Source organism: Canis lupus, chromosome 21 (assembly GCF_003254725.2).
Source record: "Canis lupus dingo isolate Sandy chromosome 21, ASM325472v2, whole genome shotgun sequence".
NCBI lineage: Eukaryota > Metazoa > Chordata > Mammalia > Carnivora > Canidae > Canis > Canis lupus.
In genome coordinates, this window is record NC_064263.1 from 768,059 (window position 1) to 786,953 (window position 18,895).

General features: G+C 37.5%; 1 protein-coding gene across 8 annotated transcripts in view; it reads right to left on the bottom strand.

The window, feature by feature from the left end:
- Positions 1–778: 778 nt before the first annotated feature.
- Positions 779–18,895, bottom strand: part of ARHGAP42 (Rho GTPase activating protein 42) — a 287,838-nt gene continuing 269,721 nt past the window's right edge. For 5 of the 8 annotated variants that reach the window (XM_025420939.3, XM_025420948.3, XM_035703751.2 and 2 more), the window contains 2 exons: positions 6,531–6,610; positions 779–6,100 (listed from right to left, as the gene is read on the bottom strand). In XM_025420939.3, coding sequence (XP_025276724.1) covers positions 6,012–6,100; positions 6,531–6,610 — 169 coding nt within the window. In that variant the 3' untranslated portion in view covers positions 779–6,011. Of the gene's footprint in view, positions 6,101–6,530; positions 6,611–10,002; positions 12,043–12,535; positions 16,068–18,895 lie in introns of those variants that run through there. The other 3 variants (XM_025420930.3, XM_025420955.3, XM_049098749.1) reach the window with 3 other exon arrangements.

Genomic DNA, 18,895 nt, shown 5'->3' on the forward strand with positions numbered 1-18,895 from the left:
TTCCAATCTAACATTCTCAAACAGTAGGTGATCCATGATTTCTCATAACTGTTCTAGTAGTCCTTTCCTGGGTAACTCATTGGAATTTACTCACATTAGTGAGTAATTTAGTGAGTAATTACTTACTCACACTAGTCTTTTAATCTCAATAGTCTTGTGTTATGATTTTATTGCTTCTCTTTTGATACTGAGGAAAGCTACAGTCCAGTTGAACAAATCAAGTTTATGCTCAGTGGCCCTATTTTTAACCTGTCAGGCTTAGTTTTGCAAAGTGATTGTTGCACTCCAATGATCCACTTAACAGCACAAAACAAATACATGATTCTCTTTTTTCTGATACAGAAAAACAAAATTTTAGGTAGAAGTCAAATAATGATCAAAAGGGTCATAACTAATAAAAATCTAAGGGTGTATTTGCATGTTGAAACTTCTTCCATAGTACATTTGTAAACTTTTGCAAAGTTATATTTTCAGGTAAGCATACATACCTGTTATATTTGATATTTTGTTTATGGCTCATTTACTTCTCTCTTGTAGACATCTGCATCATTAATAGGTAGGTACCAACATTAACATCTTTCTGAATCTATCATAATGCCAATTTCTCAGGAAAAGGTCCAACTGGCAGGAAAAGGTTACTAATTCTGCTATAATTTTCCACTCAGCCACATTCAAAATGACCATTCATAGTACTTGAAAGTTTGTTTTTTCTCCATATGAATCCAAGATGGCTGCCCTCCAACACAGTGGCTCTTGAAGTACAAAAACTAAATTAAAATGTGTTTACATCGTTTATTTTTTTAAAGTAATTTCAAATACAGTGTCAACATACATTAAAGATATTGTGGCAATTGAGATTAGGAATAACATAAGGTTATTTACATGTTTTATATATATGTGTGTATATATACACAAAGTGAAGACAAATACAGAAACACTACAAACAATTCAATATGATAATTTACTGACAATCATTTTCACCATATTTATTAATCTGTCATGTTAGTGGCTACAAAAAATTTCTAGTACTGAAATATAGTATCTAAATATTCAATTTTAACATAAACTATAGTACTTCAAATTTTAACAGTATATAAATAGGATTCTGAATTTTTTTAAAAAAAGTCATCTTCCCTGCCAAACTCCCTATTTAGTTGTAAAGGCTTCAGCTCTTCTCGAAGTCACAGCCCTCAATGTGGTGATATCTCAGATTTTAAGCATAAATCATGTGCAGGCCGTATTCTCTGTAAAAAGGTAAATGAAGATGCAAAGCCATATATAAAAGTTCTAACATGCTACCACGTATAAAACAATGAACACTTTTAATCTAAGAAACTGAATGGATTCAAGGCAAAATTAGGCTACTCTCAACCCTGGAAGGGTAAAGACCAAAGGAAACACTGCTAAGAGACGGCAGATGGTACAAAGGGGAGAAAATGATCATCTAATGAGGTGGTATCAGCACTTTTGGTCTCCAGCTCCCTCCATCACTTAGATTCCTATTGTAGCCCTGTACATAAACATCTTGGATGTTGAAGGATATTTATGTTTGTAATAACTATAAGTGACCCCTGCCTTTTGGGGCTCCTGAGTAAGCACAGAGACTCCATTTCTCCCTGTAGCACCAAGAAATGTTCAACCTCTGAACCTGGCATCTGTCTTGAGGGTCAGAGAGGAAGGGATGACCTATCGGGCTCCCTAACCAATACAACAGCTTCTAAACACTGATCTAGCATATTCAGATCAGTCTTCTGCCAATGGTTCACTGTGAGCACTGTCAACATTCTTATTTGAAATTCCTTATTTAAAGCAGTGGATGTAGCTGCCATAAAAAAATGAAAAATCTTATTTATTGATTTGACCCTTTACAAGTACATCTCACTTATAAGCCAGAGTTCACCTAAGATTACTACAAGTAGAACTTGCACATTTGAAGCCAGGAGATTTTGGTGGCAACAGAAGGATACAGTGAATATATCAACTAAGACTAGTTGATAAATACCTGGCAGTAAGTTTGTAGATCAACAGGAGACAGGTGGGATATAGACTATTCAGGAAGTTTAACTTACTTTGTAAAACATGTTTTGATTTTGGAAGGTAACCAAAAAAGACTGGAACCAAAAGTAAATAGCGATTTCTACCATAATGGGAAACCTTTAGTCAAGTGCAGAATAACTTCTGGACAATAGTAAAGTCTCTTGTTTTTTTCTTTTTACCAAGATTTGGAGCTCTACTCAGTGATGTTATTAGGTCATACATAGTAACGGCTGCAAATTACAAAGGTATTGTAAAAAAAAAAAGAACAAAATCTGACTGTAAATGGTCTTACCGACTTACTTGACTCAGTAAGGCAAAAAAGTTTAATTCAAGTTGGAGTTCTAAATGCTAATTAAGACATCCTGAATACATAACTGAGGGGTACACTACAAATACAGTTGTTTGAAAAAACTCTTCTACACCAGCATCTATAAGTGATATCCTTCTCATATCAGAAATAGACATAGACCTGAAGAATGAGGCTGGGAATAACAGGGTGAATGAGGTTATCACCACAGGATTACGTTGCTAGACTTTTTTTCCTTACAACCTAGTGGATTTTTTTTTTTTAAACTGGTGGGTTTTTAAAGGGCGTGCCACAATATGTAAAACCAATTATTATAGAATAGGAATAAGTCATTATCTATCTTTATTTTTTCTACTTGGGAACTTGGATAGTTTGAGATTATAAAGTATATATCTTTTTCTCCACCACCCCTGAAAGAGCTAGCTAAGAAGCCATTGTTGAGAAATTTGGTTGCACTCATTCACATTACAAAGCACAGAGAGCCAATACAACTACCCAAACCACTCAAATCAAATAAGAAGAAATGGCACTTCCTCATACTTCATGGTCTTCACAGGAATACAAAGATTGTTTTACTTTTCAGACATTTACACATAGCACAAGAAAAACCTTCAGTTAACTGACTAGTTTCTATAAACTTGGTAGAGTTATGGCATAACAAAAGAGGCACCTTTTAAATATGTAAGTGTTCTGTACTTAGGGATATTTTCACATAGTACACAGGATGACTAGCTTAGATTTATCAATCTCTTCCTCATACTGAGTATACCATAAGTAGTGTTTAGAGTGTCCACACTGTGCTTTCTGAAGGTGTGGATGTAACATATCTTCATATTGCCCCTGAAAAGCTAAGGTTTCATTATTGAAATGTGGTTACAATTTTTAATGTGATCTTGTTTCAATGACTGCCATTATCTTGTGTAATTTAGGTACCATGTAAGTTAGAGCACGTCTTGATTTTCTCAATGCTCATAACTACCTTATCTGTAGGAAACTTATTTCTAAGGAAAAGCAGCTTTAGTCTGTCTGCAGTTTATGGCCATAACTTGCTTACACATGTAATCAATATGAAGAAAAAGGACCATTTCCATAAATGTTAAAATTGCAAAAGGAAGTACAATTCGAACAAGCACTTATACTTTTGTTTCAGAAAAAGGACCATACTAAGTAATACCACAATAAGTGCCTCACTATGAGAAATGAGGGCTTCACATCCACGTCTTATACAGTAAAACCTTTAACTCCTCACTGATCACAATGGAATTAGCTCTCAGATAAATTAGAGGAAGGAACACTCTGGGCTGTGTGAAAATAAAATGAAGGTTGAAATTTCTCTATGCAGCTCCTGAAGTAGAATTCTGAATCTTTCTTTGGAGTCAAGTTGATCTTTGGAAGAAAATCAATTTGCCATTAAGAGGTTCTAATCTAGTAGAATGCCAGATGATGGCAAGGGTGTTTAAACTAAGGGACTGGTACACTGGAAAAACGACCTTCTGTTCCAGCAGAGGGTAGTCAGGGTGTCAGCAATGCTATTATCTCTAGTAAGGGCCACCAAAGATCTAGAGACCAAAAAGCTCTAGCAACACCTGATTATAAGTATACAAAGTTCAATATCAGAAGGTAAAAAAATAAAATTTATCAGATTTTTTTCATTTTATTACTAATTTTCACAACATTAAATATTTTTCATTCCTTTATTTCAATGCACTGGTATTTATTTCTGGTTTGATTCTATCTAATGTTATTCTTTTTAAGTTCTAATCCAGTATTCCATTTTTAATTTTAAAAGCAAATCTAAAAGGCAAGGCATAGTTGTGTGTATATGCATGCACATATAATTTAACCTGTGAACTCTAGAAACATTCATTTAAAGTGGAAGAGATTGAAACTACAGATTATATTATCACATAAAAAGAGGTTTGTGCAAGTCAGTACCTGAGTATCTGTACAGTGAAGAACTCTGAAGTAACAAGTAAAATATCATGGCCTAGTGGATCAGTATGGTGGCAGGCAATGAGAGTAACCAGCTTTTTGGAATCTTGAGAAGAAAGACTCCTTGCCACATGCAGGTATTTATCGAAATACTATATTAGAATAATTGGAATATAAATAATGGTTGATGCATGACCAGATGTTGATGATATATTTAAATGGATAGTGAATACTTATTTCTATGCTCTATAAGTTCAGTGAAATTCTTAATAAAGGCTGTAAATTGAAAGGTATAAAAGAAAATCATGTACAGATTTTATTCCTGCTAAAGATGGTTAAACAATTTTAAAATCTGTGGTTTAAAATTTAAGAATCCTGTATCTTTATGTTTGGTTTCTATCACAAGCATAGAAGTTAAAAGGCATGGCTTCTCCACTTGTGTCTTTAAAAAACAACTTTATCATTTGTACAAGAATTTCTCAAAAGCCCAAATTAGGTATCAATAAAATATGTTAACACTTCACAGTGTTACAAGTAGAATTCAGGCTGCATGCCTTAAAACTGCATTTTTTACACTGTTTTCCTATTATTGTAGTTGTATTTTGTGATGCCACTATAATCCCACTAGCAGATGATATGTGCATATGACTTATCAGTATTTATATGTTAATGTAGTAAAATTTCATAAAATCCCAAAATAATAAAGATAGTTTTACACATTCCCTAAACCAGGCGTCAGCAAACCAAGACCCATGAATTAAATCTTGCTTGCCAGGTTTGCCCATCCGCTAAAATATTTCTATTTTAAAATTGATTTTAATAATTTACAGAAGAATGACATGCTGGGACACACAGAATTTTGATTTTCAAATTACAGGATCCATAAATAAGTTGTGTTGGCACTAAGCCATGTTAATTTGCTTATTCATGGTCTATGGGTACTTTCTGCTGTAAAGGTAGTGTTGGGTATTGTGGTGAAGATCTTTAGGGGAATGCAAAATACCCACATATTCATTGTCAGGCTTTGACAGAAATAATCTGCTGATTCCTTCTATGCCCAGAGAAGGCATCTGGAATACTGAATGGAGTGTTTATATTGAAATCAGTGTATGACTTAATTTGGCTTCATTTATAGACATCATATACATTATTCCTTCTGAATATCATCATCTACTTGGTAAACAAATAAAAATAAAGTTGTGTGAAAAAAACTTATTGTTTGAAATGTTTAGGACCAAACAATCTTATATAAAAGACGTAAATTCTTAAGAAAAAATAATAAATGAACAAATTAAATCACATTTTTAAGTCATGATTTCAAGGTTCCTCAGAAAACGCCAGACAGTAAAGGACAGATCTAAAAATCCTTATAGCAAATTTCTAGTTTCCCAATTTCTGGGATATAGTACTTCATATAGTATTTGAGATTCTACGATTATTATAGAAGAGACAATGTACAGATTTACTTATCAGAAAAAACAGGGGAGGAAAGCTTTTAAAATAAGAAACCAGTCAAGAAGTAAAAAATAAAAAGAATGGCTGGCAAGCAATTTAAGGATTTTTTTTTTTTTTCTTTTCCATGTATAGGGAGCTACATAGTCTGCTGGTGTAGAAACCTGATAGAAATTTAGTTTTCATTTAGCGGGCTGATTCCCATATCTGTGTCAGATAAAATCATAGCACTTATTATTGTTACCATGGATACCATGAAGATACTGCCATCCACTAAACAGTATTAGAGGAAGACAACATAATTTTCTGGAACTAGTCCTGTTTTGCCTTCATAAGTTGCTTTCAACCATCCTGGTTCCACTGATGGGTACACTGACAAAAAATAAAAAACAAATGTCATTCATTCAACATTAGCCCCAAATAATTATGTACACAAATGGGTAAAAATCCACATCAGATTGCATATATACACTCAAGTTGTCAAAACAGTGTCATAGCATCTTTAAGGCTGGAAATGTCCTTTTCCATTCATGTAACCAATCTCTCGTCCTCCCCAATCCCTCCTATCCTTCCATCTTTCCTATCTCCCCCATCCTTTCTTCCTTCTGCCTCTCTCATATATACAGTAGCAAACTGGGCTGCAGAGGAATTTGATGCATTCACCTGTACAGGTTATGAGAGGCAGAGCTGGCACTAGATTCTGAGTCTCCTGGCTTCTATTTTAGCTTCTTATCCCTACACTATTCCTTCATCGTCCCCAAGATAATGAACTTTAGTTAGTGAAGGGAATGGGCATACTTACCATTAGAAAATATCGCCCCTTGTGGGAAGGAAAGCTCATGGCTGTGCTCTGCTTTACATGAGTACATGGCTTTGGCTTGGCTGAAGGGGGAAAAAGCAATTTATAAAATCCATAACACTCAACTCAAGTACATTTATACTTCAAATTAGTTTTTAGTTGTATGATATTGGAGTATAATATACATAAAACACATATGTAAGTATATATAAGAGCATTTTCCACAAACTGAATACACTTGTGTCACTTAATCAAGAAATCAAATATTAAGAGCACACCAAAAACTCTTCTTGTACTTTCAGGAAATGTCCCCATGGATAATTAACCTGGCTTATAACAGCACAAATTGGTTTTAAATACTATTATAGAACAGTACGCTGGCAAACAGGCCATTTTTACACTTATACAGAAGTTCATACGTACCCTAAAGCTTTTTTTTTCTAGTTCTTTCCAGATTATCAGAGGTGAGACCACAAAATTTAAGGCCTACAGAGTACAGTAAATAAATTAAGTGGGCATGATACATGAAAAAATGATAGGATAAATTGATGATAAATGACAACCAACAATAGCCTCATTGTCAGGGAGATGATGAGGACAGATGGAGGCTTTGCAAAACAGAGCCTATAACATCTCCTAAAGTGGGAAGCCAACACTCAGGTCCCACCATCTCTTGCCATATGAAAATTCATACTCAATGTAACCAGATACTATAGTTTCTTAAGAGAAGCCAGAATTTCAGAGATTTATAAGAGATCTATTTTAAAATATTTGAGCCTACACTAAAAAGCCATCAACTCATCAAGTCACCGAAGAGTCACCTTTATTCTTCAACATCCAATTACCTTGATACAATGTACAAATTATCCTGACTTCACCTACTTCTCACCATCTCTATCACAACCAGAGTCCAACCTAAATTCATTTCTAGTGTGGCTCACAGAATGGCTTCCTAGCTTTCTAAATCCTCTAGGCTTCCTATTTTGTTTCCTTAAATCCATTCTACACAGAGAAGCTCTGGGGCAGTTTGAAAAAGGTTCTGATAATCATGTGATGACCACATTATTTCTTCAAACGCAGCCTTTCACCTGGTTTCCAATTCTAGCCTCCACACTATGCACAAACAGGTACCTGTCAGTATCTCCTGCTTCTTCTGTACCGGCCTCTGCTCACCTACTATACTCCAGTCACACTGGCCTGCTTTAACCTCTTCAAACATGCCAAACTCAATCCTACCTCAGGACTATCAGAGCTTTGCCCCGAGATGTTTTCCTCTTTATCTTCACATGGCTGTGCACTTCTAGTTCACCTTAGATTTCCTAAGCTTTGCTAAAGGTTTGGTCTTCCTGACCACACATAAAAAATAGGTGCCGAGGCAAGTATCATACTCACCTGTTTTAAGTCTGAATGGTATTTAGTGGCTGGTATTCTGTTGTTACTATTGATATTTCCATAATTCTCTCTCCCCAATTAGAATGTGAGCTCCATGAATGATGCGTGATGCTTAGTAACTCAGTAAGTATTTGCTGAATCAATGAATTGAAAAAAAGGTAAGATGCTCTGGGGTCTGTTTTCTACATGATGAGGACTTTTAAGACTGAAGGTACCCTGTCTTTTCTCCCTGAGGTCTCAGTACTTATTCCCTGCAAAGAAGCATCAGCAAGCAGTATTTGCTATCTACAGCTTTCTCAAAGAGCAGTGTAACATTATTAAATTTCCCTGTTGGAACTAGATGCTGGGTCTTATTCCCTACACTTCCAGAACGAGAGTAGCTCATTTATAATGGAGTTTTCAAACAGATATCTGAAAATTAGGAAGTTAAAAATTAGAGAAAAATTATGTTCCTACCCCCAGAGTCTATTTCATGAGGTGAGTCTCAGGCTGTACTTCCAGAAAGTTTGTGAGGCCAGCCTGCAGCAGACAGATTTAGGAATGGCTACTAGCCCAACTCAACTTGGTCTACGGAAGAACTGAGGAAGCACAGGTACCCAGAGTAGAGCCCTGTGTACGTGTGTATATGTGCATGCAAGTACATGAATGTGTATGCATGGGAGTGTTGCTGACATGTTGGTGGGGTGGGGAAAGAGGATACTACCAAGTTATGAAGACTTCTAAGAACCAGACCATGGTAATCTTAAATAGAAAGAATATTAGTTTTTCCTATAATCTTCCAATTATAATAATTTAATCTAATTTGGTATAATTTGATCTGATATTATAATCTTGTATCTGATGTAATTGAGGGCTCCAGCCATTTCTCTAAAAGTATATAAGGGTTTTTCAAAAACTCAAATCTCTTTTTTTAAAGATTTTATTAACTTATTCATGAGAGACATAGAGAGAGAGACAGAGAGAGAGAGAGAGAGAGAGAGGCAGAGACATAGGCAGAGGGAGAAGCAGGCTCCATGCAGGGACTTGATCCCAGAACCCCGGGATCACCACCTGAGCCAAAAGCAGACACTCAACCACTAAGCCACCCAGGCTTCCCAAAAACTCAAATCTTCTAACAGCAAAAATTTCCTCTAATAGTAAGTCTTACTACTTTGAATCATTAGTCAATGCATTAAGAAACAATTTTCAGTTATACAAATCGTTAAGAAGATATTATAATCCTTATAATGATACAGTTTTTGAAATTATACTCTAAATGCAACCAAACTATTTTTGTTAATATTTCACACATGAATGTTCTCTCTATAGTATTTTATGGGATTGGATAGCATGGGGGAGGCATGTAGAGTAATTATGCTCTAAATAAATGGGTATTGTTAAATGTGTCAAAAATACCTAGCACAAAATATTATCTGTCATGACTTTTCAATTATCTGTGCATATGACAGACAGGTATAATTTTCTTCTGCCGAGATCTGTAACTACAGGTGTGAACTCAGCATAGAGCTTTGATGATTTAATGTAGATGTTTGTGACAGTGAAGTTTTCTCTCTAGGTGCTAATGCTTCCTCTTTTACTGCCTTGGTATATTGAGGAAGATATGAAATAATTCTGTCACCTTTTGAGTCTCTCTTCAAAAGATCCTAATATCCTTTGAAAAGGATTTTGAAAATCTTGCTTCTTATTGCATGGTAGAGTAAGGTAACGGCACTCAGCATCCTGAAAGCCATTTCTTTCCTTATAATCCAGAGGATGATCTGTTCACAAGACCCACTCCTAATTCTAAATGCTATTACTGATGAGTAGACTTACAAAGGTTTGATAGGGTGAGTGTGCAAAATTCACAATGATTATCTTAATATAAGCAACATTTTAAAATGTCACCTAATCAAAATTGATACAATGTTTTCTGGAGGGCCACTTAATATCACACACACACACACACACACACACACAAACACACACACTTTTAGTATGAAGGAAGGAGAAATGCACACAGATATAGTTAAAAAGTTGCTAAAGTAATAACATATACAAAGGCTAAAAACAAATCACAACCTAAATCTTCATCAGAAGATTTTTTTTTTTTTTTTAGATTTTATTTATTCATGAGAGACACAGAGAGAGGCAGAGATAGGAGAAGCAGGTTCCATGCAAGGAGCCTGATGTGGGATACGACCCTGGGACTCCAGAATCACGCCGAGCCACCCAGGCGTCCCTTCATCAGAAGATTTAATGAATTAACACACACCAATCCAGTAAAGCATTAGGCAGCTATTACAAATAATAAAGTAGAAGAACACATGACATGAAACAGTGCTAGCACGTAAAGCAAATGTTTTACAAAAATTTTGTCCTTGCAAGACCTCTAAATTGCACATGACTATTTACAATCAATTCTGCATTTGCTTCTTGGTCACTGGTTGGAGATTTCTTAAATTAGTTACATGTTCCTTTCTTAGTTTTCTCTCAACAAATACTGGCTGTTTCTGGCTTGGATATCTGTCTGAATATTGAACACCTCAATGCTATAGAACTTCCATGGGCCCTTATAGAGTTAAAGTTGCTTGTATCAAAGACATGTGTATTGCAACTCCGCTGAAAATGAAGTGAAAATGTGAGTAATAAATTATTATTATTATTATTATTTTTTTAGAGAGAGAGAGAGAGAGAAAATGTCCACACTTGTGTGAACAGGCAAGGAAGGGGCAGAGGAAGAGGGGGAGAGAGAAACTCAAGCAGGCTCCATGCTCAGCATGACACAGGGCTTGACCTCACGATCCTGAGATCATGACCTGCTGAAATCAAGAGTCTGATGCTTCACCAACTGAACCATCCATGTGCCCTAGTAACTAATGAAGGCTTTTTAAGTTAAAAAATGTGTATTTTATTCATTTATCTAACAATTTTGTTGAGCATCTTTTCTGCGTTGGGCACTATGTTGGAACAATACAGTGAATACAACCTTCATGGTTCCTTTTCCGTGTTTATCACGGAGGAGTGAGTGGTTCATAAAGTACAGTCAAGGAGAACCTGGGTGGATGGGTATATGGGACCCTGAGAGGATAACTGCTCTGACAGCAAATGAAGTGTATATGAGAATCCATTTATTTCCTATTATGCCATATATTAAAGAGGTCTGTAAAAAATGTAAAATAATGTAACTCTTTATATTAGAAAATATTTTTCATAAAATTTATTTTATTTTTACTAATATGTAATGGCCTTTTAAAAATGTTTGTTATTGTTTTAGTGGTGCTTTGGTGGAATTAAGGAAGAGGTGTCAGTTCCTGAGCTCTCAGCAGTCAACATCATTAAGGAATGGAAGCTGATTACAGCATGTTCAGTATATGGCCACAAAAGAGGAGTGGGCTTCCATGTGGCCTGGGTTAGTGGTGGATATGAAACAACTTGTGTTGTTTTAAACACATTAAGAACATGGCCTTTGGAAGAGGTAAAGAAGCTAGACCCTGCTACGATCCGGAGGTAGGCACATTATTTACCTGACTTTCACAGAAAAGAGTCACCCCCAAATGCTGGAGGACTTGTGGTCATCAGATGACTTGGCTGATAGGAATTTGGATTTTGAAAAGAAACAGGTCATTTCCTTGGTTCATCTTCTATATGTAGAAATGAAGTCTAAGGAATTAAGGTTATGTATGGCAGAATCAGGCTAGAGTCTACATCTCCTGATTGCTGATCTAGAATATTTCTGGTGACTATTTGGATATTATCTGTGAAGTCTCTTAATACCACTGAAAAAAATCATTTCTATTTTTGATAATTGTTGATTGTTAATAACAGTGAATAATCACAATTCTGTCTTCTAACAAAAAGAATTACATGAGCTTATTTACATTTTTAATAAATTCATAAATTAAAAAAATTGTTTAAAATTCTACTATAGCAAATATAGATAGATATGATCCAAATAAATAAAAGGTCTTTGGGGGTTGTCAATGAGTTTTTTTTAAGTGTTCTGAGACTAAAAAGTTTGAGAACCATGGTCCTAGATGAGATTAGGTGGTTGTGAACCAAATGCTAACAGTGGTTATCTTCAGGTGATGAAATCAGAGGTGGTTTCCCTTCACTTTTTTTAGTCGATTAATATTCTCCACATTCTCTAAAAGAAGAAAAAAATATTATTCTTAAAAATCATGGATTCTTTTTGTGTTTCTTAATGAAGCACATTGATTTATCTTATGTGTATCTTACATGTGTCACTATGCTATAAACTAGTGACAGCCTTCTTAAATCTCAAACTTACTGGACAAGAACAATGTGTTGAGCTTTGCTTTGGTGCTGTGTAATTATAAACAAAACACTGGTTTGAAATTATGATAACAGAAATATGTGATTGCTTATAATGAGCCAGACGCTCCAAATTTTCTTAATTCTCAAGCACATAATTCTCAATTCAACCTTCGGAAGATACTTGTATAGCTTGCCTAAATTATATTACTTTAAAGCGGATCTTTCCTTCTGCCCAAGTATAACTAACATTGGGGTAAAGGCTTTACAGATATCATTTTCCACATGCTTTTATAATGGTAAAACAGAGTCTAGTGACATTTAGCTCTTGAAGGCATTTTCCAGATTAAGGAGAACAACTGTAAAAAACTAATGTCTGCTCAGGGATATTCTAGGTACTATGACATTTTTCTGTATTCAAATGGTTCTCAAACTCTTTTTTTTTTTTTTTTTTTTTTGTGCTACATAAGAATCATTTGGGGAAGTTGTCAAAAATTCATATTCTCCAGGCCTCAGTCTCAGATATTCTGGCTTCAGAGTCTGTAGCAACTCAGAAATCTTCACATGAACAAGTCTTACAGGTCAAGCTCCCTTGAAGAGTGGCCCCTTCCATTCCACTGAACCTCATTTCTTAAAGATTTCCAGTGATACTTTAGAGATTAAAACCAGTGTCCTCTAATGATCTCCTTGACATTTTTGCTTCTACCACATTGACCATTACTTCTGGTCATTCCTTGACATTTTCTTTGCTTGACCTTTAAATCATTTAAATCATTCACCTCAGCCATTTTTCCTTTTTTATTCAGTATGCTCCATCCTGGAGTACCCTCACCATTATTTATGCAGTGTAACTGATGGGGGAACAGAGGACTAGCTGAGGACAAAGCACAAGCCCAGAGCAGTACCTTGACAAGTCCTTGAAACAGGCAGAGGGACATTCCTCTACGGACTCAACTGCCTCGATGTTCATACTTTGCTAAGGGCAGAAGGCAATCTTAGCCCATCCCCCAGGAGCCTGTAAGTTTACTTTAACATATGAAATTCCTTTTGAAATTTCCCTTTATCTCTATCCCCCAAGACACATGTTGGCAATCATCCTCCAAGCACATGGCCCACCGAAAGACATCTGAAGGGTCTCATGACTCAGGTTTTATTAGACGGTAACAAGTGACCTTTGCCCAACAATAGCCAGGCCCCTCAAGGTCCTGGAAACCTTGCTTCCAAAATTCCTTATCTCTAATTTTGTGCTATCTCCAGACCCCTTCCAACTCCCAGGTATATAATCAGTCACCCCTCACAGGCCCAGGCAGTAGCTCTTCCTGCCCAAGTGTCCTGTCCTTGGGCTTTAATAAAACCAGCATTTTGCACCAAAGACATCTCAAGAATTCTTTCTTGGTTGTAGGCTCCAGACCTCACCTATATTCTGAAATGTCATCGTAACCACTGTGTGGAAATTTCTCAAATGGCACCAAACTCCATGTTATCTCCTGGTTCCAATTACACAATTTGCCTCTCAATGTTCCTCAGGCTCCTCAAACATTATGGTTAAAATTTTCCTTTCCCTCCTATGTACTCATAAGCCAAGATCAGAAACTAAATTACCATTCTTTTTGACAGTCTCAAAGACTTGGAGTTTTTTTTTTTTTTTAAATGTCTTTCATTCCCAAAGTATCAAAGCAGTTGTCCAATACTGCTCTGATTCATAAACTCTCCTTATAGTTTTTCATGCTTTTGTTATTGCCCTAATTAAGGTGTTTTAAATCTCACCAATTTCACCTTAAATGGTTAACTGTTCTCTCCTTTTCACAACCTCCTAGAAAAACTACTTAAATGATCTGTTCATTGATTAGATTAGATTTGTTCTAATGATTAAATGATTAGATTACCCATTTGCTCAATGACTTGGAGTCTTCAGTAACTCCTAGAGGTGTTACTTTCCTGTTATTCAAAGCCATCCACTGAAATCTCCCACCTTGTCTCTTTCCCAAACATGGCTAGTCAACCTACTACCCACACTACCCACTACTGGTTCTATCATTCTTTAAGATTCAACTCAAGGGTAACCCTGAGCTCCCTAGAAAGAAAGCAAAACAAGCATTGTAGGAGGTTAATAAGAGAGATGCCCTCAACTTCTATGTGTTGTTCACTTCTTTTTAATGGTACAAGAGAGTATCAGATAACTGATTAAGTACCACTAGTTTATTAATTAGAGGCCTGAATATCTCAGGCAAGCACTTTAAATAATAACAATAATAGTTACTATTGGACACCATCTACAGAGAATTTACCAAGTACTTCAAATACATTACAGTGTACATTACAATAATTTGTCAAATGCAGAATTATGGCTTTCATTTTATAGATAAAGAAAATAGATTTCCTAAATATGTAACTCCAAAGTTACTACAACTACGAAGTGGTAGACCAAGAATTTAAACATGGGTCTATTTGCCCCCAATGTCAGTTGTGCTCCACTGTGCCTGTCTCTTGGTGAAAAGTTATGACACTGTCAAATGCTACGGGATTGCTGACAAGTAGACTTCAACCTTCAACGTTCTGGTGAGCTCTAAGTTTACGACAGCCTTTAGAAGTTGATTTAGAGTATAACCTAAAAGCATGTTAAAAATGCATAGGCTGATTGTTGAACATTTGAGTATATGATAGTGTTCTGGTTAACTTCATTAATAGCTTGTTTACTTAAAGCTTTTAAAGGATTATCTCTTTGATCACAGAACTTGAGTTAAGGGATTTAGAGCTTCAAAATAAAAGGACTCCACCTAGTGGAGCAATTCAACTACATGGCAATATAGAAGTAGCAAAGTTAAATCCCTTAAATTAATTAGGGCCTAGAAATGATGATAGGTTCAGAGAAATGATGTTTGCTCTGACATACACAGTACCTAGTTTTCACCAAGGGAAGATGGTGAGGATATTATGGATGGAGTTAAACGCAAGTACGCTGGGATTTGTTACATAAGTTCAATGCATTAACCAACATCCCAGGAGGATACCAAAGTGGCTCTACTCTGTGAAGTTAAAAACATTAATACACAAAGACCCTTGCTAGGCCTTGGGGAAAAAAAAAGACAGTGTTATCTCTAGTAACTCCCACAAGCCAACACTGTGTAGGTATTTAATAAACACTTGTCAATAAAGTCAACATACTTTAAATAGTCAATAAAAATTATTTTCTTTTTAAAGATTTATTTATTTATTTATTTATTTATTTATTTATTTATTTATTTATGAATGATAGACAGAGAGAGAGAGAGAGAGAGAGAGAGAGGCGCAGAGACACAGGAGGAGGGAGAAGCAGGCTCCATACCGGGAGCCTGATGTCAGACTCGATCCTGGGACTCCAGGACTGTACCCCGGGCCAAAGGCAGGCGCTAAACCACTGAGGCAAACAGGGATCCCCTAATCAATAAAAATTCTATGGTTGAATAACTTTTTAAAAATTTTAATTCCAGTATAGTAATATACAGTGCTATATTAGTTTCAGGTGTATAGCATAGTGGTTGAGTAACTTTTAAAATAACTATACAATGATACTTCAATTAACTGTGATTCCCTTACTTGATAGCGTTAATTATGCAAATTGGGATGATCAAAATTGTCTTTGTACATTCAAAGGAAAAATCAAAGTTTGTTTTTCAAGGGCTCTCATATGCTCTTTCAATAGCAAGCATTTATTTATTGAATGACTTGGACCTGATGCTAATGGTAAAATAAAACAAAAACAGGCAAATGAGAATACTAAAAAATTCCAGTATTTCATACATACTCAAATTAAAAGAAAAAAAAGCCCACGGTGGATGAGAAGATCATTTTGGAACAGGAGGAGATGAAAGTGAAATCTTAGAAGCAAGCAGATTATCAGCAGCAAGATGTCACAACCTGAAGGTAAAATATGGGAAATCTGAATGAAGAACTGTACTCAAAAAAAGAGCTACTTGGGCCAATCAGCTCTACAGCAACACTGTGAACAAGAATAAGCATGCTTTTCTTTCTCTTTTTTTTAATAAGCATACTTTTCAATGCATAAACCTTCTTCCAGAAAAAGTTTTATCACTATTAAAAGTCAAGAATATACTTTCGAGGAGCACTGAATGGCTTAATCGGTTGAGCATCCAACTCTTGGTTTCGTCTCAGGTTGTAATCTTAGGGTTGTGAGAGGAGCCCCATGTCAGGCTTAGAGCTCAGTAGGGAGTCTGCTTGAGATTCTCTCTCCCTCTGTCCCTCCCTCCATTTGTGTGCATGTACTCTCAAATAAAGCTTTAAACATTTTTTTAAAAAAAGAATATACTTTTGATGGGGCGGGGGAAGATGGCAGAAGGGTAGGGCCCCCAATCACCTGTCCCCACCAAATTACCTGGATAACCTTCAAATCATCCTGAAAACCTACGAATTCGGCCTGAGATTTAAAGAGAGACCAGCTGGAACGCTACAGTGAGAAGAGTTCGCGCTTCCATCAAGGTAGGAAGACGGGGAAAAAGAAATAAAGACACAAAAGGCCTCCAAGGGGGAGGGGCCCGCGAGGAGCCGGGCTGAGGCCGGGGCGAGTGTCCCCAGGACAGGAGAGCCCCGTCCCGGAGACGCAGGAGCTGCACCGACCTTCCCGGGGGAAAGGGGCTCGCGGGGAGGTGGAGCAGGACCCAGGAAGGCGGGGATGCCCTCGGGCTCCCGGGGACACTGACAGACACCTACCTGCGCCCCGGGAGAGCGCCCCGAGCTCCCTAAGGGCTGCAGCGCGCACGGCGGGACCCGGAGCAGCTCGGGGGGGCCTCGGGGGTGGCTCCGCGGAGGGGGCTGCGGGGCGGGAGCAGTTCGGGGGGCTCGGGGGCGGCTCCGCGGAGGGGGCTGCGGGGCGGGAGCAGCTGGGGGGAGCAGGCAGAGGCCGGGAGGGCCCAGGACAGCGAGGACGCTCCTGCCCCAGCTGAGCAGATCAGCGGCCCCGCCCGGAGCCTCCAGGCCCTGCAGACGGAGAGCTCCGGAGCTACTGCGGGGGCTGACTCCAGGGCTGCAGAGCTGGCCCCGCCACTGGGGCTGTTCCTCCTGCGGCCTCACGGGGTGAACAACCCCCACTGAGCCCTGCACCAGGCAGGGGGCGGAGCAGCTCCCCCAGGTGCTCACACCTGAAAATCAGCACAGCAGGCCCCTCCCCCAGAAGACCAGCTAGACGGACAAGTTCCAGGGGAAGTCAGGGGACTTTAAGTATACAGAATCAGAAGATACTCCCCCGTGGTTCCTTTTTTGTTGTTGCTGTTTAATTTTTTATTTCTGTTTGCTTCTCCCACCCTTTTTTTCTTTTTCTTCTTTTTCTTTTTTCTTCCTTTTTTCTTTTCTTTCCTTCGTTCTTTGTTCTCTTTTTCTCCTTTTCCCAATACAACTTGTTTTTGGCGACTCTGCACTGAGCAAAATGACTAAAAGAAAAACCTCACCTCAAAACAAAGAATCAGAAACAGTCCTCTCTCCCACAGAGTTACAAAATTTGGATTACAATTCAATGTCAGAAAGCCAATTCAGAAGCACTATTATACAGCTACTGGTGGCTCCAGAAAAAAGCATAAAGGACTCAAGAGACTTCATGACTGCAGAATTTAGATCCAATCAGGCAGAAATTAAAAATCAATTGAATGAGATGCAATCCAAACTAGAAGTCCTAATGACGAGGGTGAACGAGGTGGAAGAACGAGTGAGTGACATAGAAGACAAGTTGATGGTAAAGAGGGAAACTGAGGAAAAAAGAGACAAACAATTAAAAGACCATGAGGATAGATTAAGGGAAATAAGTGACAGCCTGAGGAAGAAAAACCTACATTTAATTGGTGTTCCCGAGGCCACCGAAAGGGCCAGAGGGCCAGAATATGTACTTGAACAAATCATAGCTGAAAACTTTCCTAATCTGGGAAGGGAAATAGGCATTCAGATCCAGGAGATAGAGAGATCCTCCCCTAAAATCAATAAAAACCGTTCAACACGACATTTAATAGTGAAGCTTGCAAATTCCAAAGACAAAGAGAAGATCCTTAAAGCAGCAAGAGACAAGAAATCCCTGACTTTTATGGGGAGGAGTATTAGGGTAACAGCAGACCTCTCCACAGAGACCTGGCAGGCCAGAAAGGGCTGGCAGGGTATATTCAGGGTCCTCAATGAGAAGAACATGCAGCCAAGAATACTTTATCCAGCAAGGGTCTCATTCAAAATGGAAGGAGAGATAAAGAGCTTCCAAGACAGGAAGAAACTGAAAGAATATGTGACCTCCAAACCAGCTCTGCAAGAAATTTTAAGGGGGACTCTCAAAATTCCCCTTTAAGAAGAAGTCCAATGGAACAATCCACAAAAACAGGGACTGAATAGATATCATGATGACACTAAACTCATATCTCTCAGTAGTAACTCTGAACGTGAATGGGCTTAATGACCCCATCAAAAGGCGCAGGGTTTCAGACTGGATAAAAAAGCAGGACCCATCTATTTGCTGTCTTACAAGAGACTAATTTTAGACAGAAGGACACCCACAGCCTGAAAATAAAAGGTTGGAGAACAATTTACCATTCGAGTGGTCCTCAAAAGAAAGCAGAGGTAGCCATCCTTATATCAGATAAACTAAAATTTATCCCAAAGACTGTAATGAGAGATGAAGAGGGACACTATATCATACTTAAAGGATCTATCCAACAAGAGGACTTAGCAATCCTCAATATATATGCTCCGAATGTGGG